General features: G+C 38.1%; 1 protein-coding gene across 1 annotated transcript; it reads right to left on the reverse strand.

Annotated features, from left to right (window-relative positions):
• Window positions 1–1,498: 1,498 nt before the first annotated feature.
• On the reverse strand, window positions 1,499–18,787 carry LOC140137428 (protein AATF-like). The gene is made up of 13 exons (XM_072159077.1): window positions 18,617–18,787; window positions 15,709–15,874; window positions 14,474–14,737; window positions 13,905–14,183; window positions 13,028–13,165; window positions 12,233–12,353; window positions 11,263–11,563; window positions 7,913–8,074; window positions 7,321–7,398; window positions 6,523–6,584; window positions 4,704–4,784; window positions 3,614–3,685; window positions 1,499–3,020 (listed from the first exon to the last, which is right to left on the reverse strand). The coding sequence occupies exons 2-13, from the start codon at window positions 15,845–15,847 to the stop codon at window positions 2,954–2,956; spliced, it is 1,764 nt and encodes a 587-aa protein (XP_072015178.1). The 5' UTR covers window positions 15,848–15,874; window positions 18,617–18,787; the 3' UTR covers window positions 1,499–2,953.
• Window positions 18,788–18,884: the final 97 nt, after the last annotated feature.

Consider the following 18,884-nt stretch of genomic DNA (forward strand, 5'->3'; position numbering starts at 1 on the left):
GTTAAAGATCAATTTATAGTCTAAATGGGCTGTTCCGTTTGAAATCTGTACACCCCCTATAGAATACATAACCTTAATCTCCTACACAGAGGGTGTAGATTTTAAATGTAGTCACTCATTCAGGTAGTTGTTGCAAATATAAATTGATCAGATGTGAGCCACCACATCAAAATATGGAAGTTGTTGGTAAACCTCAAGATAATATACAAAATATGTATGGGAAAATATTTATTCTAAACTGGTCAGTTCTTTCACAAGGTTTTAAATTCAACTACTGAGTGTGTTTTGATGTAGTAGGTCACAACACCACCCTATAATCAGGCCACGAAATAAGGAGGGCAGCAGCGAGGGTCCGCAAAATATACATCCGACGTGCCCAAAGGGCCTGCAAGAAATTTGTCATTTTCTCACTTTTTTGTGGGGTTCATAGGTTAAAACCAATGGCCCAAATTCGGGCCCACAAAAATTTGTGAGGACCCTCAAACATTTAAGATGAAGGGCCCAAATGACCCTCAGAAATTCTTGCTTATTTCGAGGCCTGCCTATAATTGATGGTGTATCAACAGAATTGGCTGCAAGAGCTATCACATCATAAAACTTCATTAATAAATATTTTCAAGAATGCAGTCATTTAAGTTAGTCTCTTTAGGAGGGATAGCTAGCATGTTGTAACCAACACAGTATTTTTGCCATAAAATAAATGAACATAACAAAAGACAAAATATTTGTTAAAGAAATCCAATCCAAGACAAAATATTTGTTAAAGAAATCCAACACAAACCTGTTGGAGCCCACTTTTATTATTTATTGGTATTGAAACACTACATGCTAATCTAGTACTTAACGGAAGGTGACAATTAAAGTTAACATGAAAATTATAAAGATGATTTATGTATACAAAAAAGGTTTGTTAGGTGCTAAAAAAAAAACACCATTTAACAAGCGGACAGACTTTTCAAATAGACCATTCGCAAAATAATCACATGGACAGGAGCGTCTTAACACGCCCGCGTAAATACACATAAACACTCATCAACTGTGTGCATTGACGCAACGCACATCTGGTGTGAGTTCGTGCCCAAGAACTGCGTATGATGTTATCACTTCGGAAAACTTCGATATGAAAAGGTCTATAGGGTTGGTCGGTCAGAATTTTTTTCATCTCTTTTGAAAGGTACCTAATTTTTCAAATTACATGGTTTAAATGTTTGGTAACTCAGCTCATTAAATCCCAAAGCTTTTCATAATTTATTCTGTGTTCCACATAGGGATATCAAGAAAACCATTGATTCAATATCAAAATTTCGATGTATATTAGATGTAGAAATAAGATTACACACATAATGCACAAGAGCTACTAGCATATTAAAGATGTGGATTTTTTTATACAAACTGCTGTTTTGAATCTCGCTTTATTTACTGTGATATTAACCGGATTGACTAACATCAGTTAGGCCATCTTAATTAAATCCTGTGTCTCAAAGCTTGTGAAAAAAAATTTTATGTGTCGGTACAGGATTTCAGACAAGCATTTTGTTCAAAAAATATCCAATGTTGCAAATGTTGGAATAGCTGACAAAAAAAGTCACTGCTACAAACTATTATTCTTCTCTTTTATTATTTTCGTGTCCAAAGTTTCCGAAAAAATCGGAAACTTGAAATCAGTTTTATTCTTGCCTTTTTGTTAAAAATAAATAAAAAAGAGATGAAAAAAAAATGAATTTCTTGATTTTCAAAGAGGACTATGCGCACGATTTTACTAACGCGCGGGGCAGCTTTGAGACACGGGATTTAATTAAGATGGCCTTGTCAATCTACATTAAATGTAGACTGCTTTTTTGTTCTATAATGATACACTGCAAGATTCCTATTGGGGCTGCCTGCATAGGTACACCGCTGCTAAGGTACTTGGTTGGAACTGTGCAGTACCACTGCTGGTGGGTCCTGTACATGCAGTAGCAGCAGTGGTACTGTGTAGGTACTCTGTTTGTACCGGTCTTGGTAATGGTGTACCTGTGAAGGCGGCCCTAATACTAGGGATCAATAATCTAGTTCATAGCAATAATGCAAGTAGTGGATTTCATAGTTTGTATCTTGAAGGAGGATGGTCCAATACAACAACTTCATCCCCAGTTTTTCCACCCATATAGAGATTTAGGTATCACTGCTCAGTGGAAAGCACATTTTTCTCATTGACTGGAAATATCAGTGCTGAAAGATTTTCAGCTTTTAGTCTGCAAGCCAAAATGTTGGGTTAACCTGTTTATTTACACAGTATTCTATGGGGCTTTCAAATGTGCATGTTTTGGCTCATCAAAATTCAGTGAAATTCCAATATGAAACTCGATAGCTGGGAGTAAGAGTCGGTTCACTCGACCAAGCAGGAAATAGCATGTAATGAAACTGGACCACCCTCCTTAAGGGGGTACTACACCCCTGGTCAATTTTGTGCCTATTTTTTCATTTTTCTCAAAAATTATAGCACATTGGTGACAAGTAAGATATGTATATAATAGGGGCAAGGACTACAAATTACTACTGTACTGAAAATTCAGCAACTCAAAGCAAGTAGTTATTGATTTATTGATCAAATATTGCTTTTCCCTCATTTTTGACTGTAACTCCACAACTGTTGTCTGTGCTGAAATAAAATTTCCAGTGCAGTAGGTGTAGTCCTTGCCCCTATAATATACATATCTTACTCGTCCCCAATGCGCTATAATTTTTGAGAAAAATGAAAAAAATAGGCACAAAATTGGGCAGGGGTGTAGTACCCCCTATAAGGAACACATTGCAAAGTCACCAGCATCCTGCGCCCATCATAAGAAGAAAAAATGTAATTATCTGCGCAATCAATAATGAGTTCTGTTGGCCCTGATCAGTATCACAAAAACACAGGCACTTGTTAGCTTATATATTAATATTATGCTAAACTGCTAACATGACTTTGGTGTCACCTCTCTGCTACTTCCCCTTGGTTAAACTTCCTTTGACCAAATAATGATCCATAGAGTTCATTCCTGGATAGAGAAATTAAAGAAAGAAAGAAAGATGAGTGATGTTAGATATTACCAAAACGACATTGAAACATGCAATATAATGTAATGTGATGCTGCCTACGCTCATATTTGATCTTAATGGTGTTATATGTCACAATTGGCAGATGGTTTTTGCCCTCCACAAGCGACACAAAACATGGTGGAGTCAGGAATCTTTAAGCCTAATCTCTTTGCTCACTCCACACTGGATAAGATTAATACAGACAGATACCTGAACTCGTTTGTCCCTCAAGCTATTTTGTATCATAACTCCAATTGCAAGTACCATCGTTAATTTATGTTTTCATACCATTTCTAGGGAGAGCCTTTGAATTTCATTGTGCTTTATATAATACCTGTTTTTGTATTATGCTTGTTCTCTAATGTATTTTATTATGATCTCATGTGCATGTAATTTCCAGAAATGGATTAATATAATAAAGTTTAACTTGACTTGACTTGATAATACTTTATATATTAATTCTGCTCCATATTGCAGGCAGCAGTAGAGGTCCAATGCTCTATAACTTCCCTAAGCTTTGAGCTCATTTGGAATATGCTACAGCTATAGTTACCTAGCATCTCCTGTCAAGTTACAACCATCAATGGGAGCCATGAAACTCACTAACTTCTGATGAACGTCATATCTGTAGAGAGAAAAATATCACACTTACGATAGTTTCCATTTGAAATGATCGCTAATAAATCTTGTTCATAGAGAACAGGGATGTTGGTAGCAACCTCTCTGGATAATATACTAAAGAAACAGAGCCCAAAAGTAGTGTTAGTGTGTTGCATTCAAAGTTGTGTTTGTACAAAATAAACAAGTTTTCACATTGATACTAACTAAAATATGTATATAACACCCCATCTCTTAATTTGTCATTTGATTGATGAGCCCAAACATTTTTGAAACATCTTTTATGTTATACACAGATTGCTTTGATAGGAAAAGTGCAACCTACCCTGAAACAGGAATTCATTTTTAGCCTATATTCTCTGACAAAAAGAGCCAAGGATATTAATTTTTCTCACACTTATCCTGATTCCTGAGGATCTGATCTGAGTGCTGCAAAATGGCAGTTCACCTTCATCTTTCAAATTAAATGGGGTTTTTTTTACCTAGTCCTTAATAGCTCTGTTTGCATAGATTCAAGTAATGATTTGATATTTGGGCCCAATTTAGTTTGGAATATACTCAGGCATCCAATTAAGTTTAGAAGTGAATACCGAATCAGTGACATTAGGTGTAAATCTAGAACTATTAAGGTTTCGATGACCCAAATCAAGTTATTTATGAGGAAAATAAGGTTCAATGCAAAAGTTATGCATGCTGGGAATGACAAGCGCTCACAAGCTATTAACCAGCGACAGGAGATTTGAGCCATTTTCTATCCCAGCATGCATCACTTTTGCTTAATAATTATTATCAGTAAATACACCTCAATCATTGGACATATATATGCAGTGAACTTCTTTTTTTTTACGAACAACTGTTTTCAAAATGTTCAATCTGGTCATTTATTCACTATGCTTCAAAAAAAAACATTAGACCCATAATAAGGCCAGACTCAACTTCTGCACACATTAGCATTTTAAATTGCTGCATGCAAGAAGAGTCATAACATAAGTTACCAGTTATTTGGTTCAAATTTGTATACCCACCTGAGTTTTCTTCCTTTACTTGCTTTGGTATCCACACGCTTCTTCACCTTGCTACGTAGCTTCTGTACCTCAAGCCATTGTCTGCACATAGAGAGTATAATACAAATTAATTATTTCAATTGAGGACGGGCAAATAATTATTATTAATCAGTATTTTACATGTTATCCACATAAAAGACACAACTAACTTAGTTGATTGATATTCTGCGTGTTTCTACTTGGGAAAGGTTGACGGGTGATGGGGTTTGGTTAAAGCCACGATTTCTCTGTGATACGGAAAAACGGAAAAATTCACGGAATTCGGGGTTTGCTCACGGAAATTCGAAAATTCCACAAAATAGTGAAAAACTGTGTAAAATGTCTAACTTTTGTGTTGATTTGTAAAAGAAAACAAAGAAACGTGATAATTTAGCAGTATTAAATCAACCATTAAGCAATCCATTCTAGCATTTATTCTAGGCCTACGATACAAGATTCTGGTCGATACAGCTATCGGAAGTACACACAAGAAAATTGATGATGCTTAATTTTAATGGGGATGTTGAGGCGGAGACTACAGTAAAAAGGTACATATAATTATATAAGACAAATTACACTTTTAAAAACATGCTTGTATTCACTTTTCAGTGCTTTATAATGTAAAACGGAAAATCACAGAATCATCCAATTTGTAACACGGAATTTAAATTTTGTAACACGGAAAAATCGTGGCTTTAGGTTTGGTTTGGAGTGACTGGTTTAGAAACAAATCAGTTGTGAGTAATGTGGGGTAGCAACCATTAACCACATCATAAGGTAGATCATGCCGTGTGACCATGGTAACACTGGGCTTTTTCTGCAGGAGTGACAGTTGGTGCAGATGTATTGGAAGTTCGGGAAACTGTTGAGTAACTCAACTTGTTACCAAAGTCTTTTCAGTACACATCCAACAGCAATATTAGTACTTTCAGTACACACCAAAACCTTTGTATTCAGTTTCAGTAGAAATATGCTTATTGTTAGTGAATTGGAATTGTTGGTAGACCAGTAATGCCAGGAAACAAATGCAGAGCATTACAGAACAATTGATCAATTGACATGCTTGGACAGAACACAATCAGTTCCCTATCTAAAAGTAGTACTGCCCAATATCTGATTTGATGCTACTTTCAAATCCTCAGGTAATCACTCATCAGCCAAACATGATGTGCACACACACACACACACACTGTCAGCAAAGAACAATGAACTGCCAACAAAATGTTTGGGTATGACACAGAGTGTCATCACCCCGATATCTTCATGGCAGAAATCGCCATGGTAGGTTGAATCCACAGCCACGCATGGACATTTTGTTCCGACCTTTGAGACGCATAATGAGCCGAAGGACATCCCGACTAAGGCTACTGACAATAGCTCGGTAATTGACTTCTCTGTGTGTAAGTGAGCTTGTATATGCCATGTGAGGGGGTGCTCACACTACGCTGTGTGTGGGTGTGAGCATGTATACGCCATGTGAGTGAGCGCTCACATCAGAAAATCAGAATATTTCTGTCAGTTTTTAGTTCAAGATGCTCGCTTCTTTCTCAAGACGCTAGCTAACGGCGATAATATCCGTTGAACATTCAAGTGCAAGGAGCCAAATCTGGTTTCTTTATACGAAATTATTTACGTTTCTACCCCGGTATCCAAAGATTTATCGTCTGAATATCAATCGTGCATAGCACATTCACGTGTATCGATCCCGGGTATTCATTTCAGTGTCTCTGGCTGTATAATGTAATTATTAAGCAGGCGATGTCGGTGTGTGACATCACATATCCCCTCATCTATAGCTTACCTTGTCAGCTGCACTGGGTCTGAGGTATCCACTGTCCTCTTCTCTATTAATTCTCTCAATAGCTGTTACAAAAGAAAACATATTTTAACACTGTTAGACAACTCACTGCACAAGGTATGATGAAGGGAATAGATACAGTCAGCCATTCAATGACTTCCAGCCTTCCACCTATCTTTACCAACATTGTGGTGCAGTCAGTGGTATACAGAGAATTCCTTCGGTGGTGTTACTTGAAGGCAAGGGGATGTACTTGCCCGGGGCTTAGTTTCAGTCTGATCGATTCCTTGCCTCTTATGTATGGCCATATCAAACTCTATCGACTCATCACTCCCTCCAAGCGGCAAAACTCTAAATTTTCATGTTCTTCAACAAAAATAGTCTGTTTAAGACCAAAATTCACCTTATGACCAAGTTAGTAGTACTTGTACAAATTTGTGCATCCTCCAAGAGCAATTTGTTCTTCAGGAGTCATTATAAGAGCAGGTCAGCTGGATGATTTTGCCATATCCCCTCAAATCCCACAATACTTTACTTTATAGTATTCACCCTTTGCACGGATTCGCCATCTTGCTACTAAAACAAAGTTCTCCCTGAAAACACATGCTCAATAAGTGCATTTTTGTTTCTCACACGTTTCTAGCAATGCGCCAGAAGGCTTTTGCAAAGCGTGCACGGTAATTAAAGCATGCGTTTGACAGGTGTACGCACCCACAACACGCATGTTGCAGGTAGTACCTCATTTTAAGATGACCATGTGATCAGCGAATAGTAGAAAGTAATTAGAAATTCAATCCTTACCTGGTGATAGAAATCATCATCATCAAATATTTCTGGATCATAATCCTTCAAGTGGGCGTTGTGACTTGTCATTGATTCCTGTAAGTGGAAATAAAGAAAGTACATAAAATCACCTTAACACAAGATGCATGAGCCATACGCAGTGCAGGCTGGGTATATATAGACCCTTATACAGAGGTGTGAGCGACCAAATATATATTTTCAGTGGGTGCGCCATGGTGGGGGGGCATGAGGGGCCCTCATGCCCACAGTCAGAACTCTTGCCCCCAGTTGCCCACCAGTAAAATCTCAAAATATATCCTTTTTTTTTTAGTAGCAGTATTTAACTGGTTTCCAACCTTGAAGATTTTGGAACTATCTGCCATAGAGGGCATATGAATTTCAAATGGAATAAGCACATTAGGCAGCTCCATTTGAATGTCATACATCCTCTCAGGAAGATTCAACCTGAACCTTCCCCTGAGGGAGAGTGAGTTTCAAAGGGAGCTGCTAATGTGTTAATTCCATTTGAAATTCATACTCCCCCTGTGACAGATATTTCCAAAATCTTCCACAGGGGTAGTGTGGATTTTAAATGGAATTACTGTCTTACCTCTTCTTTCTCTGCATCTTCCCCCTGTTTGTCGTCTGCTTCTGCTTTACCCAACACCTTGTATGCCGTTCTCTTGAGTTGTGTCCTCTTTATCAACCTGTCCTTGTCTTGTAGTACTTGCTGGATTTGTGCCAGGGGAGATTTGTCAAATGAACTAAAAGACTGTACAAAAAGAAAGAAAAAAAAGTCAAATTTATGACATGTTCTGATTAAACCAGACTAAACGAAGCAATTTTGAAAACTGAGTTACTACCACCATTGACAACCTATTACATCAGATGATATTTGGGGCACAGTGGCGTAGCAGTACAGGCTCTACCTCGCGATCAAAGGGTTGTGAATTTGAGCCCCAGCGGTGTCATTGTGTTGTGCACTTGTGTCTCTACCCAGGAGTGAAATGGGGAGCTGTTAGGAATATTAAGCGCCGCCCAAAGGTACAAGTATGAGCATGCCTTGGGCACTGTTTGGCAGCTGACATATTCTAACAACTGTGGAATAAATGTAATGGTGTAAAATTATGTATTTGTGTTTGCTGCACATGTTATTCTTCAGCAGGAGGAATTTAGACTTATACTGCCTGTAAATTTTTTTTGTCTGGAATAAATAATATACATAGCTAAGAGAATAACGGGCCAAATTGATGCACACTGGGAAAATCTGCATTTTGCCTCCTTGAAACTGATATGCTCCGACATTCACAGTCTAATATCACTGTTGTCCAGGAGCACTGACTTCATCAATATGAGGCAAAGCAGAAGTTATAAGATATGGGAGATGTCTCATCTCATGTTTAGACTTGGTAAACATGACAATTCCTACTCATCAAACTCGACAAAACAGGATTTAAGACTGCTTCAGAAAGTGTGCCCACTTCCAGTCACCAAACACCAGAGTCTTTGCTATGACACGCAACAGTAACTCCAGTAAGATATGTATACTTGATGAATGTCTGTGAGGACCACAGAATGCAGCTAGGTATAACTGAGAAAGTAAGCTGAAGGACACTCTTGACAATATTTCCCAAATCATAGTAAATCACTCTAGCAGTCATGACATCATCATCTGTGGGGACTTCAGCGCCTATCTACATAGAACATGATAAGAATTCTGTGTCAATTCTGTGCCAAGGAAACAATCATCCTGCCTCCAAACTACCCTACCACACCAACATTCTACCACTCTAATTGGACCAATAGTAAATCACTACAGCAGCCATGACATCATCATCTGTGGGGACTTCAATGCCTCTCTACATAGAACTCCACCTAATGCACATGATAAGAATTCTGTGTCAATTTTGTGCCAAGGAAACAATCATCCTGCCTCCAAACTACCCTACCACACCAACATTCTACCACTCTAATTGGACCAATAGTAAATCACTCCAGCAGTCATGACATCATCATCTGTGGGGACTTCAATGCCTCTCTGCATAGAACTCCACCTAATAAACATGATAAGAATACTGTGTCAATTTTGTGCCAAGGAAACAATCATCCTGCCTCCAAATTACCCTATCACACCAACATTCTACCACTCTTAATTGGACCAATAGTAAATCACTCCAGCAACCATGACATCATCATCTGTGGGGACTTCAATGCCTCTCTGCATAGAACTCCACCTAATGCACATGACAGAATTCTCTGCGTCAATTTTGTGCCAAGGAAACAATCATCCTGCCTCCAAACTACCCTACCACACCAACATTCTACCACTCTAATTGGACCAATACACCCAAAGTGGATTACTTTCTGGAGAATAAAAGGAATGCTGTCCAGCTGAAGGAGGTCAACTGACTTCATCAATATGAGGCAAACTCATTCTTTCCTCTAACCATCAAAGAGGGGAAAAGCTGCTAGAATACTTAGTCAACGATAACTAAACCAAGAACATTTAAAGATGCTGTCACAAACTACATCACCAGCTTAAGCACCCAAGACTATATCCATCCATCAAATAGCACCCCTCACAATCTTCTTGTTTCTTTCCTGAAGGGAGCGCTGAGAATATCTATGAAGATCATGAAGAAGATCAAGATCAAGAAGTTAGAAGAGACGGGTGATGTCTCATGTACTGTCTCCTGCTTTGACTCACTCAACAAGACAATTCATACTCATCGAACTTGAGGTGGCATAGGCACTGCAATCATCTGGCAAAACAGGATTGAAGACCACTTCAAAATGTGCCCAATTTCAGTCACCAACAACAGAGTTTGTAATAAATGTTTTAAATTGTAACTTTATGCCGAGAGCAGTAAACCTCACTCTGCATTTAGCAGTGAGTGTCCTCATCCGTCATCTTGCTCATCAATGTTTATCATAAAAATGATTGCAAATATATTTATATTTTGTCATTTTCAATGTACATTGTAACTCATTGTATATTGTTGCATGATGAATGGATAAAAAAAGACAATTACAAGAAAAAGTTTTGTGCTGTCACACTCAACAAGTACTCTAGTAAGAGTAAGATATGCTTGATGAAAGCTAAAAACAGCAAGCAACTTCCTTGAAGACCATGAAGTGATGGCTGAAGCTGATGTAGCAATCCTGGAGGGCAAATTACTGACAAGCAGAGTAAAAGATCAAACAACTGTCTCCCGTCAAGAGAAGTCCAGGATGGTCTTGATAGACTCAAAACATGGCAACCAATGGACAGAGATGATATTCAATTTGAATATTCTGTCATCCAGAAAACGAGCTGGGACAGAGCTTTCTACACTGTTGCCGCTCAATCGTGGAAAATAGGCTTCCTGCCGCAATCTGAAATGCTCCAAACACAAACAGTTTCAAAACCCAGCTCAAATCTCACTTTTATCTGTGTAACTTACGGTTTTGTTTTTCACTGTACTTCACATGATATGTACCATTGTATATATTTTTATTATTGCTTGTTTATATTTTTTATCTTTGTGTTTTGCTTATGGGTACCTTGTAACTTTTCTGTAAAGGCACTTTGTAAATGTTGTAGTATACTATATTATGTGACACGATCTGGTCCATGGGGGCCAAAGGAGGCATTTTTGAAAACTGAGTTACTATAATTGCACTCGCAAGCTCGGACGGACAGATGGACAGAAGACAGATGGACAGAAGGACAGATGGTTGGATGGACAACCGGGAAACATAATACCTCTGGTGGAGGCGTAAAAATAGCAACTAAGCAAAAAGCAACAGAAAATATAATCCAAGACCAAAATAAAAAGACCACTTTGCATCTGATGTCAGGAGAAAGGTGCGGCATGATTGGTTGCCGACCTGTGCAGTACAGCATTGTTGGTCTTGTTGAAAAGACGTTATATGCAAACTAGTCTGTTTACTTTGGTCTTGGATTACAATAGGAATTACCTTGCTACTAATTTTTCCTGCAGATAACTTTGTTCTATCGTGCCATTTCTGTATGGCAGTGTTTCTATACTGTTCAAAATCCTTGTGTCTTTTAGTAAGATGGTCCCCAAATTCTTCTGAATCAATTTTCCTTTTTACTCCTTGTGACTTTTTCACTTTTGTGCTTTGTTTTTCTTTCATCTTGGCCTTATTGATAACAATTTCATCATCGCTGGCGATCTCTTCATCGTCGCTTGGGATTTCTTCGTCATCGCTTGGAATTTCTTCATCATCGCTAGGAATCTCCTCGTCATCACCATTACTTAAGGTATAGAAAGGACAGAGAAGTGAAATAAGATTAGCTTTCAGGTCAAATCAACACAATTTTTGATTTGTAAAATACAATAATTTTCTGGATTCTGGAGCAGTAATGTTTCCTGCAGTTCTTGACAGGCACTCACACACAAATACCCCCACCCCTGTGAGTGTTTGCCGCCAACTGTGTGTATCGCTATCTCACCGCGGACGTGTGTATCGTGTTTTCATCGCCTCACCCTGGCCTAAAATGGCGGATTTTGTTTTGTGAATGATACAAAACAGAATTTTATCCATCAACTGCTGACTGTAGTTTTTACACGTATGGTCCGCGGTTTTGAGCAAATATCACAATAATGCATTAAGCATGCATTTGAGGTCTTTAGAGGTAAGTCCGCAGTTTTGGGTGAAAAATCTTGTGTGTGTCCTCGTTTGCTGGCAAACACGTACGCACCCCTGACACATACCTGCATGTATGCAAACACACACCACGCACACCTATCCATTGTTTACCTTTGCTTAGATGATGGTTTTACGCCATCTACTACATGTCTAGGACTCTGCAACAGCAATGATTACTGGATTTCAATCATGATAGGTCCTCACATACAAACACCCCCATACACAACACACACCTACATGTATGCAACACACACCGTACCTATCCACTGTTTACCTTTGTTTAGATGACTGTGGTTTTGTGCCATCTACTACATGTTTAGTCTCTGGATTCTGGAGCAGCAATGTTTCTTGCAGTTCTATCATGGCAGACACGAGTATCTCCAAGTCCTTTGTTCCTAATTACAACAGGGAAAGAAGAAACAGCATAAGGCCTAAAAAATTGTTTGATTGGCGTAATACCTGACCGACCCTAAAAAAAAATAAAGCATAAAATGTGTGTAATAAAAATTTTTTTTTTAAATTGCAGACCGACCCTAATTTTTTTTTTATGTTACGCCAATCAAACAATTTTTTTAGGCATAACTATTGAATAATTATATATAACCTCTGCATCCTGTACTGGGCTATTCCATTTAAAATCCACACCCCTGCAGAAGATTTTGGAAATATCTTCCACAGCCGGAGTATGAATTCCAAATGGAATTAGCACATTAACTCTTTTTGAAACTCAACCTCCCTCTGTGGAAGATTCAGGTTGAATCTTTCTCAGAGGGTATATGGAATTCAAATGGAGCTAATGTGATCATTTCATTTTAAATTCATACTCCCCCCCCCCTGGAATATATTTGCAAAATCATCCACAGGGGTAGTGAGGACTTTAAATGGAAGAGCCCAAGATAGGTTTAGTGTTATGATTTAGTTAGTGTATCCACTACAGCACTGACTGCCTCAATCCAACAAGTTTCCAATTTCTATGACTCATGCACCTCAAGCTCTAAATGTAATCCAATAATGTGAAACGATTATCTGTATTAATCTCCTCCCCACCCAATAAATCCCTACTTCTTACCTTTACTCAGTGCATCTTCTAATTCATCTCCTCCATGATCAACAAACTCATCCAAGGTATCATGTTGAGGCATCTGATTGGTACACGACACAGCCTTCTGTAGCTTGATGCGAGCTTCCAAAAGCCCATCCCATAACCCTGAAAAAGTTGAAATAGATTTTTAGCGAAGATTAAGTACCCAGAGTCGAGTGTAAACCAAGCGTTACCCTGATCAGAACTGGCTGCAAGTTAGCTCAAGTTATTGTCATCCACTGGATCAGTCCACCAATTCAAACGGTAAAAGAGAGGAGTGGGTCATTATTGATTCATATTTGACGAAAAATAGATAATCTATTCTCGCAACCGTCTCCTAAACTTAGTTTGTGAGAATCTAAATTGATTCTGGTAAAAGCATACCTATTCCATGTGCAATAAGTTAATAATAATTCTGTTGAGTCTCGTAAGTTGAGTTTGTTAGAATCAAGTTTGATTCCCACAAAGTTCAACTCCTGTGATTTTTTGCCTCTACCCAGGGATCAAACCCTAGACCTCTCGCAGTTCACTCAGTTGTGCACCACAGTCAAAAACAGTACTATGCCTCATTGGTCTGATTTAAGTTATGAATTTCTGCTATCATTTGGTGTTGGCTAACATTACCCTCCTTGTTGGCAGGCATGCTCTCTCTCTATTCATTTATAAAAGGGTAAAAAACATGCCATAAACCATTTAACAACTCTGTGACTGCTGCTTAGAAGTACACACTCTAGACATTCCACAATTGACCTTCGCAGCCAGGTCCAGCTCCCCTAGTTTTGTACGGGGTATAATGAGACAATTAGCAGTAAGTTCCGCCCAGGGGAATTGCAAGCTAACTCAACTTATCTTGTTTATACCTTACCTAATTGTGCCTTGGTTGCCTTGCCTCGCTGGAGCTCCTCCTGTAAACTCCCTTGAGAGAACGGTTTCACAGCTGTTCTGTCTTCATCTGATGAGAAACCGGTGTCTTCTTCATCATCATCATCATCATCCTTGGCCGATATCTCTTCATCACTCCCATCATCATCATCTTCTTCACTCTCCTCCTCTTCGTTTATTTCATCTTCTTCACTCTGTTTCTCAATATCATCTGACATGTCAAGCAGTTCTCTAGGGTGAATAGTCTTCTTCCGATTTGCACCTTTCATGGGAAAAAAATAACTAGTGTTACCGGTAATTTATATTATGCCAGATATATAACACAAGTTAGATTTAGTGGTTCAAAGTTATATTTGCTTGTTGTGGCTATAGAGGGCCAGAATCATTAAAAAGACTTTTGTTTAATAAATACACCTTATTACAGCCTTTTGCAAAGAAGGAAAATGGAAATGTATAGAATTGCTATGCTCAAAATACTACAAAGACCTTAATGTCAATTTACTTTTTTTATGCTCGCGGTATGATTCATCAAAGAAAGTTTCCAGTACATACCTTCCTTTCTATCATCTGTTTCACTCTCCTCCTCAGAGGAGGAGTCGTCATCACTACCAGATCCACTTTCCTCATCCATCTCAGCAGCAATCTTCTTAAAATGATGCATCAAATTGTCACCTGTTTTCTTGTCATCAATGTTCTTATCAGTTTCTTCCTCCTTGTCTTCAATGTCATCATCATCGTCATCATCATACTCATCCTCATCATCATCCTCATCATCATCATCATTATCGTCATCATCAATGCCCTCACCATCAGAGTCTAAAAGACAAAACATAAACATTATGTTACAGTTACTTTGATTATTCACACAATGAGAAATTTTGTATTTGTTTACGCTTCATGCTCCGATCATTAAAATTTGAAAATCTTAATAAATTGGATATTTAAAATCAATTATTCCATGAGTGTACGAAATTGTGAGAGGTGCTACTTCGAGCATGAACAGTGTATAGTATGTCCGCCATGCCAACAAGTGACTCTCAATAGGTAATGATATTAATGAGCTATGTGACGTAGGCCACAAAAAGGTGGTGTTTATGACTTACCTTATGACGTACCGATATACTAATGATGTATGGTTCATTGGGGGAGCAATTATGCTCATATTAGTTGCTGAGCACATATCCTGTTTTGTGAGCGGTATAAACAGGTGATTTTAGGCCTGATTACCCAAGATGGTGCTTTGTTTATACACACGTCACCATCCTGCACTATTTGTCACATAAACAGATGTAACCTAAGACACGACCTGAAAGCTGAGACCGTTGAACAGTTTTTGTCCTCCGAATCGGTATAGGCAGTTTGTACAGAGTACCGGTAGCCTGATATAATGCAGTTAATTTTCATGATTCAAGAGATAGGAGGAAGCTGAGTTGCTGACTGATTTGCTTTTTGAATTGAATAGGCATTGGACTGTGTCCCCTGTGTGATCAGTCTGAAATATGGAATGTTTACAAAATTAACAAAAATTATCCCAAATCTCTCCCTAGCAGCACAACAGAAAGTACGTTGTACCGTACCGGTACTGTAAAAGTGGAAATGTCCGTAAAAATGAAAATGTGCAAATTTACTATCATGCATATGTTTGTGTGCAAAACTTGCAAATTCGCAAAACAAAGCAAAGATGTTCAAAATCGGCACTTTTACAGTACTTCAAAGTGTGACCTGAACAAATTGTAAAAAAATGCACTATTCACTCCAATATCACATGAAACAAGTTGAAACCATACCTGATCCTGCCAGCCAATCATTTCTTGAGGTTGTCTGTCCAGCATAACGCTTATCACCTTCAGACAACGGCAGACTTGTCAGCTTGCGCAAACGACTTGGCTGCTGCGTGACTGACTGCTTCATCAGAACTGTCTTCATCAAAATCAGCAATCTTAGCTTCTGTGTCTAGGGTTAAAGTAGAACAAAGTAAACAGTTTACATAGTACGGTTTGATTTTGGCAGCCATTTGAATATTTCATAGAATGCTCCCATTTAACTGTTCAGGGGTCAATGCACTTTAAAAAAGGTGTACGTTTCAATGGAAGGCTTCCTGAGAATACAAAAAATGGTGCTACGGTCAAACGAAAAGCAATATAATGCCTAAATTTCTTGAGGATATGCCACATGTGATGATCTTCAAACTGGTGTCATTAAAATTTCTTGTGAAAAGAATGTGTGCGTGTTTTATGCATAGTGCCCTCACATCCATATTTGGACGTAAAACAGCCATTTTAAGAAAACGACAACTCCAATTTTTATGCAACTTTCATAATTGGAATTCTAGACATCAATTACATACAAATCAGCACCAACTTTAACAGAAATAGGCATATAATAATGATTGTTGTTGAAAATCTTGATTTTCAGACCTCCCCACTTACCCCCCTGTCCAAATACCGTATTGGTCCGAGTATAGTTTTTTTTTTTAAAGTTTATTTTTTCCGGTTTTGGAGTGTCCCTGGACCTAGACCTAGATGCTAGGATCATTCATGGTTGACCCAGTTGACCTAAAAAAAAAAAAAAAAAAAAAAAAAATTCAAGATATTTTGTATTTTTAATATGAAAATTGATACTTTGTATACATGTCATACTCTATTAATGATTTCAAAATGCATTGAATTTGAATACATTTTGAAATCATTAATAGAGTATGACATGAAAACAAAGTATCAATTTTCATATTAAAAATACAAAATATCTTGAATTTTTTACAATTTCTGAAATTTTAGAAAAATGGGGGTGGGATTATACTCGAGCGTGGGACTATACTCGGACGAATCACGGTACTTGTTTTATATAGCCGGCACCAACTCATTTTTTGGCTGATTTGGATGAAAATGGTGTCAAAATGCTCAGGAGATCAAATAAGCCTGTTCCCTAAGAAATATGAAACATCACCCATTCACCCTTTTTAAAAGGCTGTTTAACCTACCCTACAATCAACTATTGACTCGTTTTGACTATATCTGGTTCCATACAGCAATACGCAGTATTGCTGTCTGGTAAGCAGGTACGAATTGAGACGTCGTGAATTGATACGTCGGAGCCGGTCAAACACAGAGGACTAGCCTACATCCCGTATCCTACTATCACTCAAACAAGCAAATCTCTTCACGAATTCACTCACCTTGCGATCCTACATCATCAGTTGAAACAAACATCTAAGTTTCCAAAAACAACTTTGTCATTCCTCAAAACTACAAGTAACTTCATTTAATAATAAAAAATTGAAATCATACTATTACCCGTTATTGAAAATTTTGTTCGATTTATGTGAACCAAAAGAACGCACGAGTCGAGTTCAGTTTAACAAAATGGTAGCTCCTGCCTCCTGGTCACCTCAGATATGACGTCAGTATCAAGCTGCTTATTAAACGGTGGATCGGATTGGTTGAAATCAACGCCACGTTTTTGACCTTACAGACACGGAGACTCCGCGGAGATTTCGCCAAATTCGTCCAAAGGTAACCAAAGGGTTGGGGATCGCATTTTTAACTATCACTAAATGTTTCGGAATTGAGGTCGGCTAAAAAGTAGACAGTTTCGGGGACTGTAATTGGTGTAGATGTCACATTTTGAACAGTGAGCGATAAGTGACCAATTTGATGCTCAGCACAAGTGACTATCTTTACTCAGGGTACGTTTTGACTAGAGTGGGCATTTAATTATTTCACAACAATTTTTGATTTTATAAATTTAAGTGAAGGTGGAGTTGTACTCTTTGTTCATTCATCATTATTGTTGATAAGTCAGAAAATGGCAAGTAGAAGTAGTTGAAAGAACTTTAAAGGAGAAAATTAGAAATAAAAATAAAATAATTAATTATTTTGAGATTTTCAATTTTGGACGCGGGCGGTAACAGGAAACTAATAATCAAGAGCGAAGGGCCTAAATGTTAGCCAAGCTTAATTGGAGCCAAATTAGACAATCTAAAAAATTGTTTTAATGCATTTCAAAACCGACGACGCTATGGTGACTGAACGTGTTATACTAGCACCCGCTATCTTCTATCCACGATATTGTGACATTTGTGTCTTCATGGATAGTAGATCAGATATCTCGATCAACATAAAACATACATCTCGCTCTGAAAGTGAAAGTGTAAATTGCTAGATATTCTTGATGCTAAATGCTGTACCATGCCAAATTCGACAGCCATGCTTGTGTGATTTAGTATAAAAAATAATGAAAGTATGAACGTATACGTACCACTAATCCTAGCCTAGGCTATACTACTTAACTTTATTTTGATGTCCATTTTTGAATTCATCAGACTGCTTTCACATGTTAAATGGCATAAACGGCACTGGGCAGTTAATAAAAGTAATCTGCAAAATATTATGATTATTTCAAAAATGCAAGAATCTGACTGAATCCTCTGACTGGAATTTCTGTGACTGACTCAGTCTGTGTGTGTGAATTTTAATTTTTTATTCGGGTTCGGCAAATGCAGTGAGCTGACACGGCGGTGATAATCCCTACTCAGAATGCAGGATGTACAAAGTTGGTGATGTGATACAGGATGTATTCTACTGACATAAATAAAAATCCAGATTCAGAATGAATTCTATAAACTCTCTCTCCCGAATTCGGAAACCTTGTCAAGGTCCTTGCACACACACACACACATTTTTGAGGTAAGCTTACCTGAATCAGCAGCAGCCTCAGGATCTAAACTTGGGGCTGGATTGCTAAGTTCAGCTAATTGCTCTGCAAAACTGGTACCTTTCCTTTTGACCATTGTGAGTGTATTTCTCAGCTTGCAGTCTGAAATAATTAGCAAGTTCTCAGCTGCTTTCTAAGACAAACTTGTAAACACATGTTGGGTCAAAAGTGCAGTGAACTCCTGTACAGCCAAAACGAGGCTCAGCTATACAGGTCAATTTCCACAAGAGGGAAAAAAATTCCTAAAGCT

Source organism: Amphiura filiformis, chromosome 17 (assembly GCF_039555335.1).
Source record: "Amphiura filiformis chromosome 17, Afil_fr2py, whole genome shotgun sequence".
Classification (NCBI taxonomy): Eukaryota; Metazoa; Echinodermata; class Ophiuroidea; order Amphilepidida; family Amphiuridae; genus Amphiura; species Amphiura filiformis.

What these genes read in the sequence shown, in the direction of transcription:
- LOC140137428 (XM_072159077.1), bottom strand. Translation starts at nt 15,847, where the DNA reads ATGAAGACAGTTCTGATGAAGCAGTCAGTCACGCAGCAGCCAAGTCGT. An exon ending in TGATTGGCTGGCAGGATCAG is followed by an intron (nt 14,738 to 15,708) that starts GTATGGTTTCAA and finishes TTTGTCTTTTAG; the next exon opens with ACTCTGATGGTGAGGGCATT. An exon ending in CCACAGTCATCTAAACAAAG is followed by an intron (nt 11,564 to 12,232) that starts GTAAACAGTGGA and finishes CTATACCTTAAG; the next exon opens with TAATGGTGATGACGAGGAGA.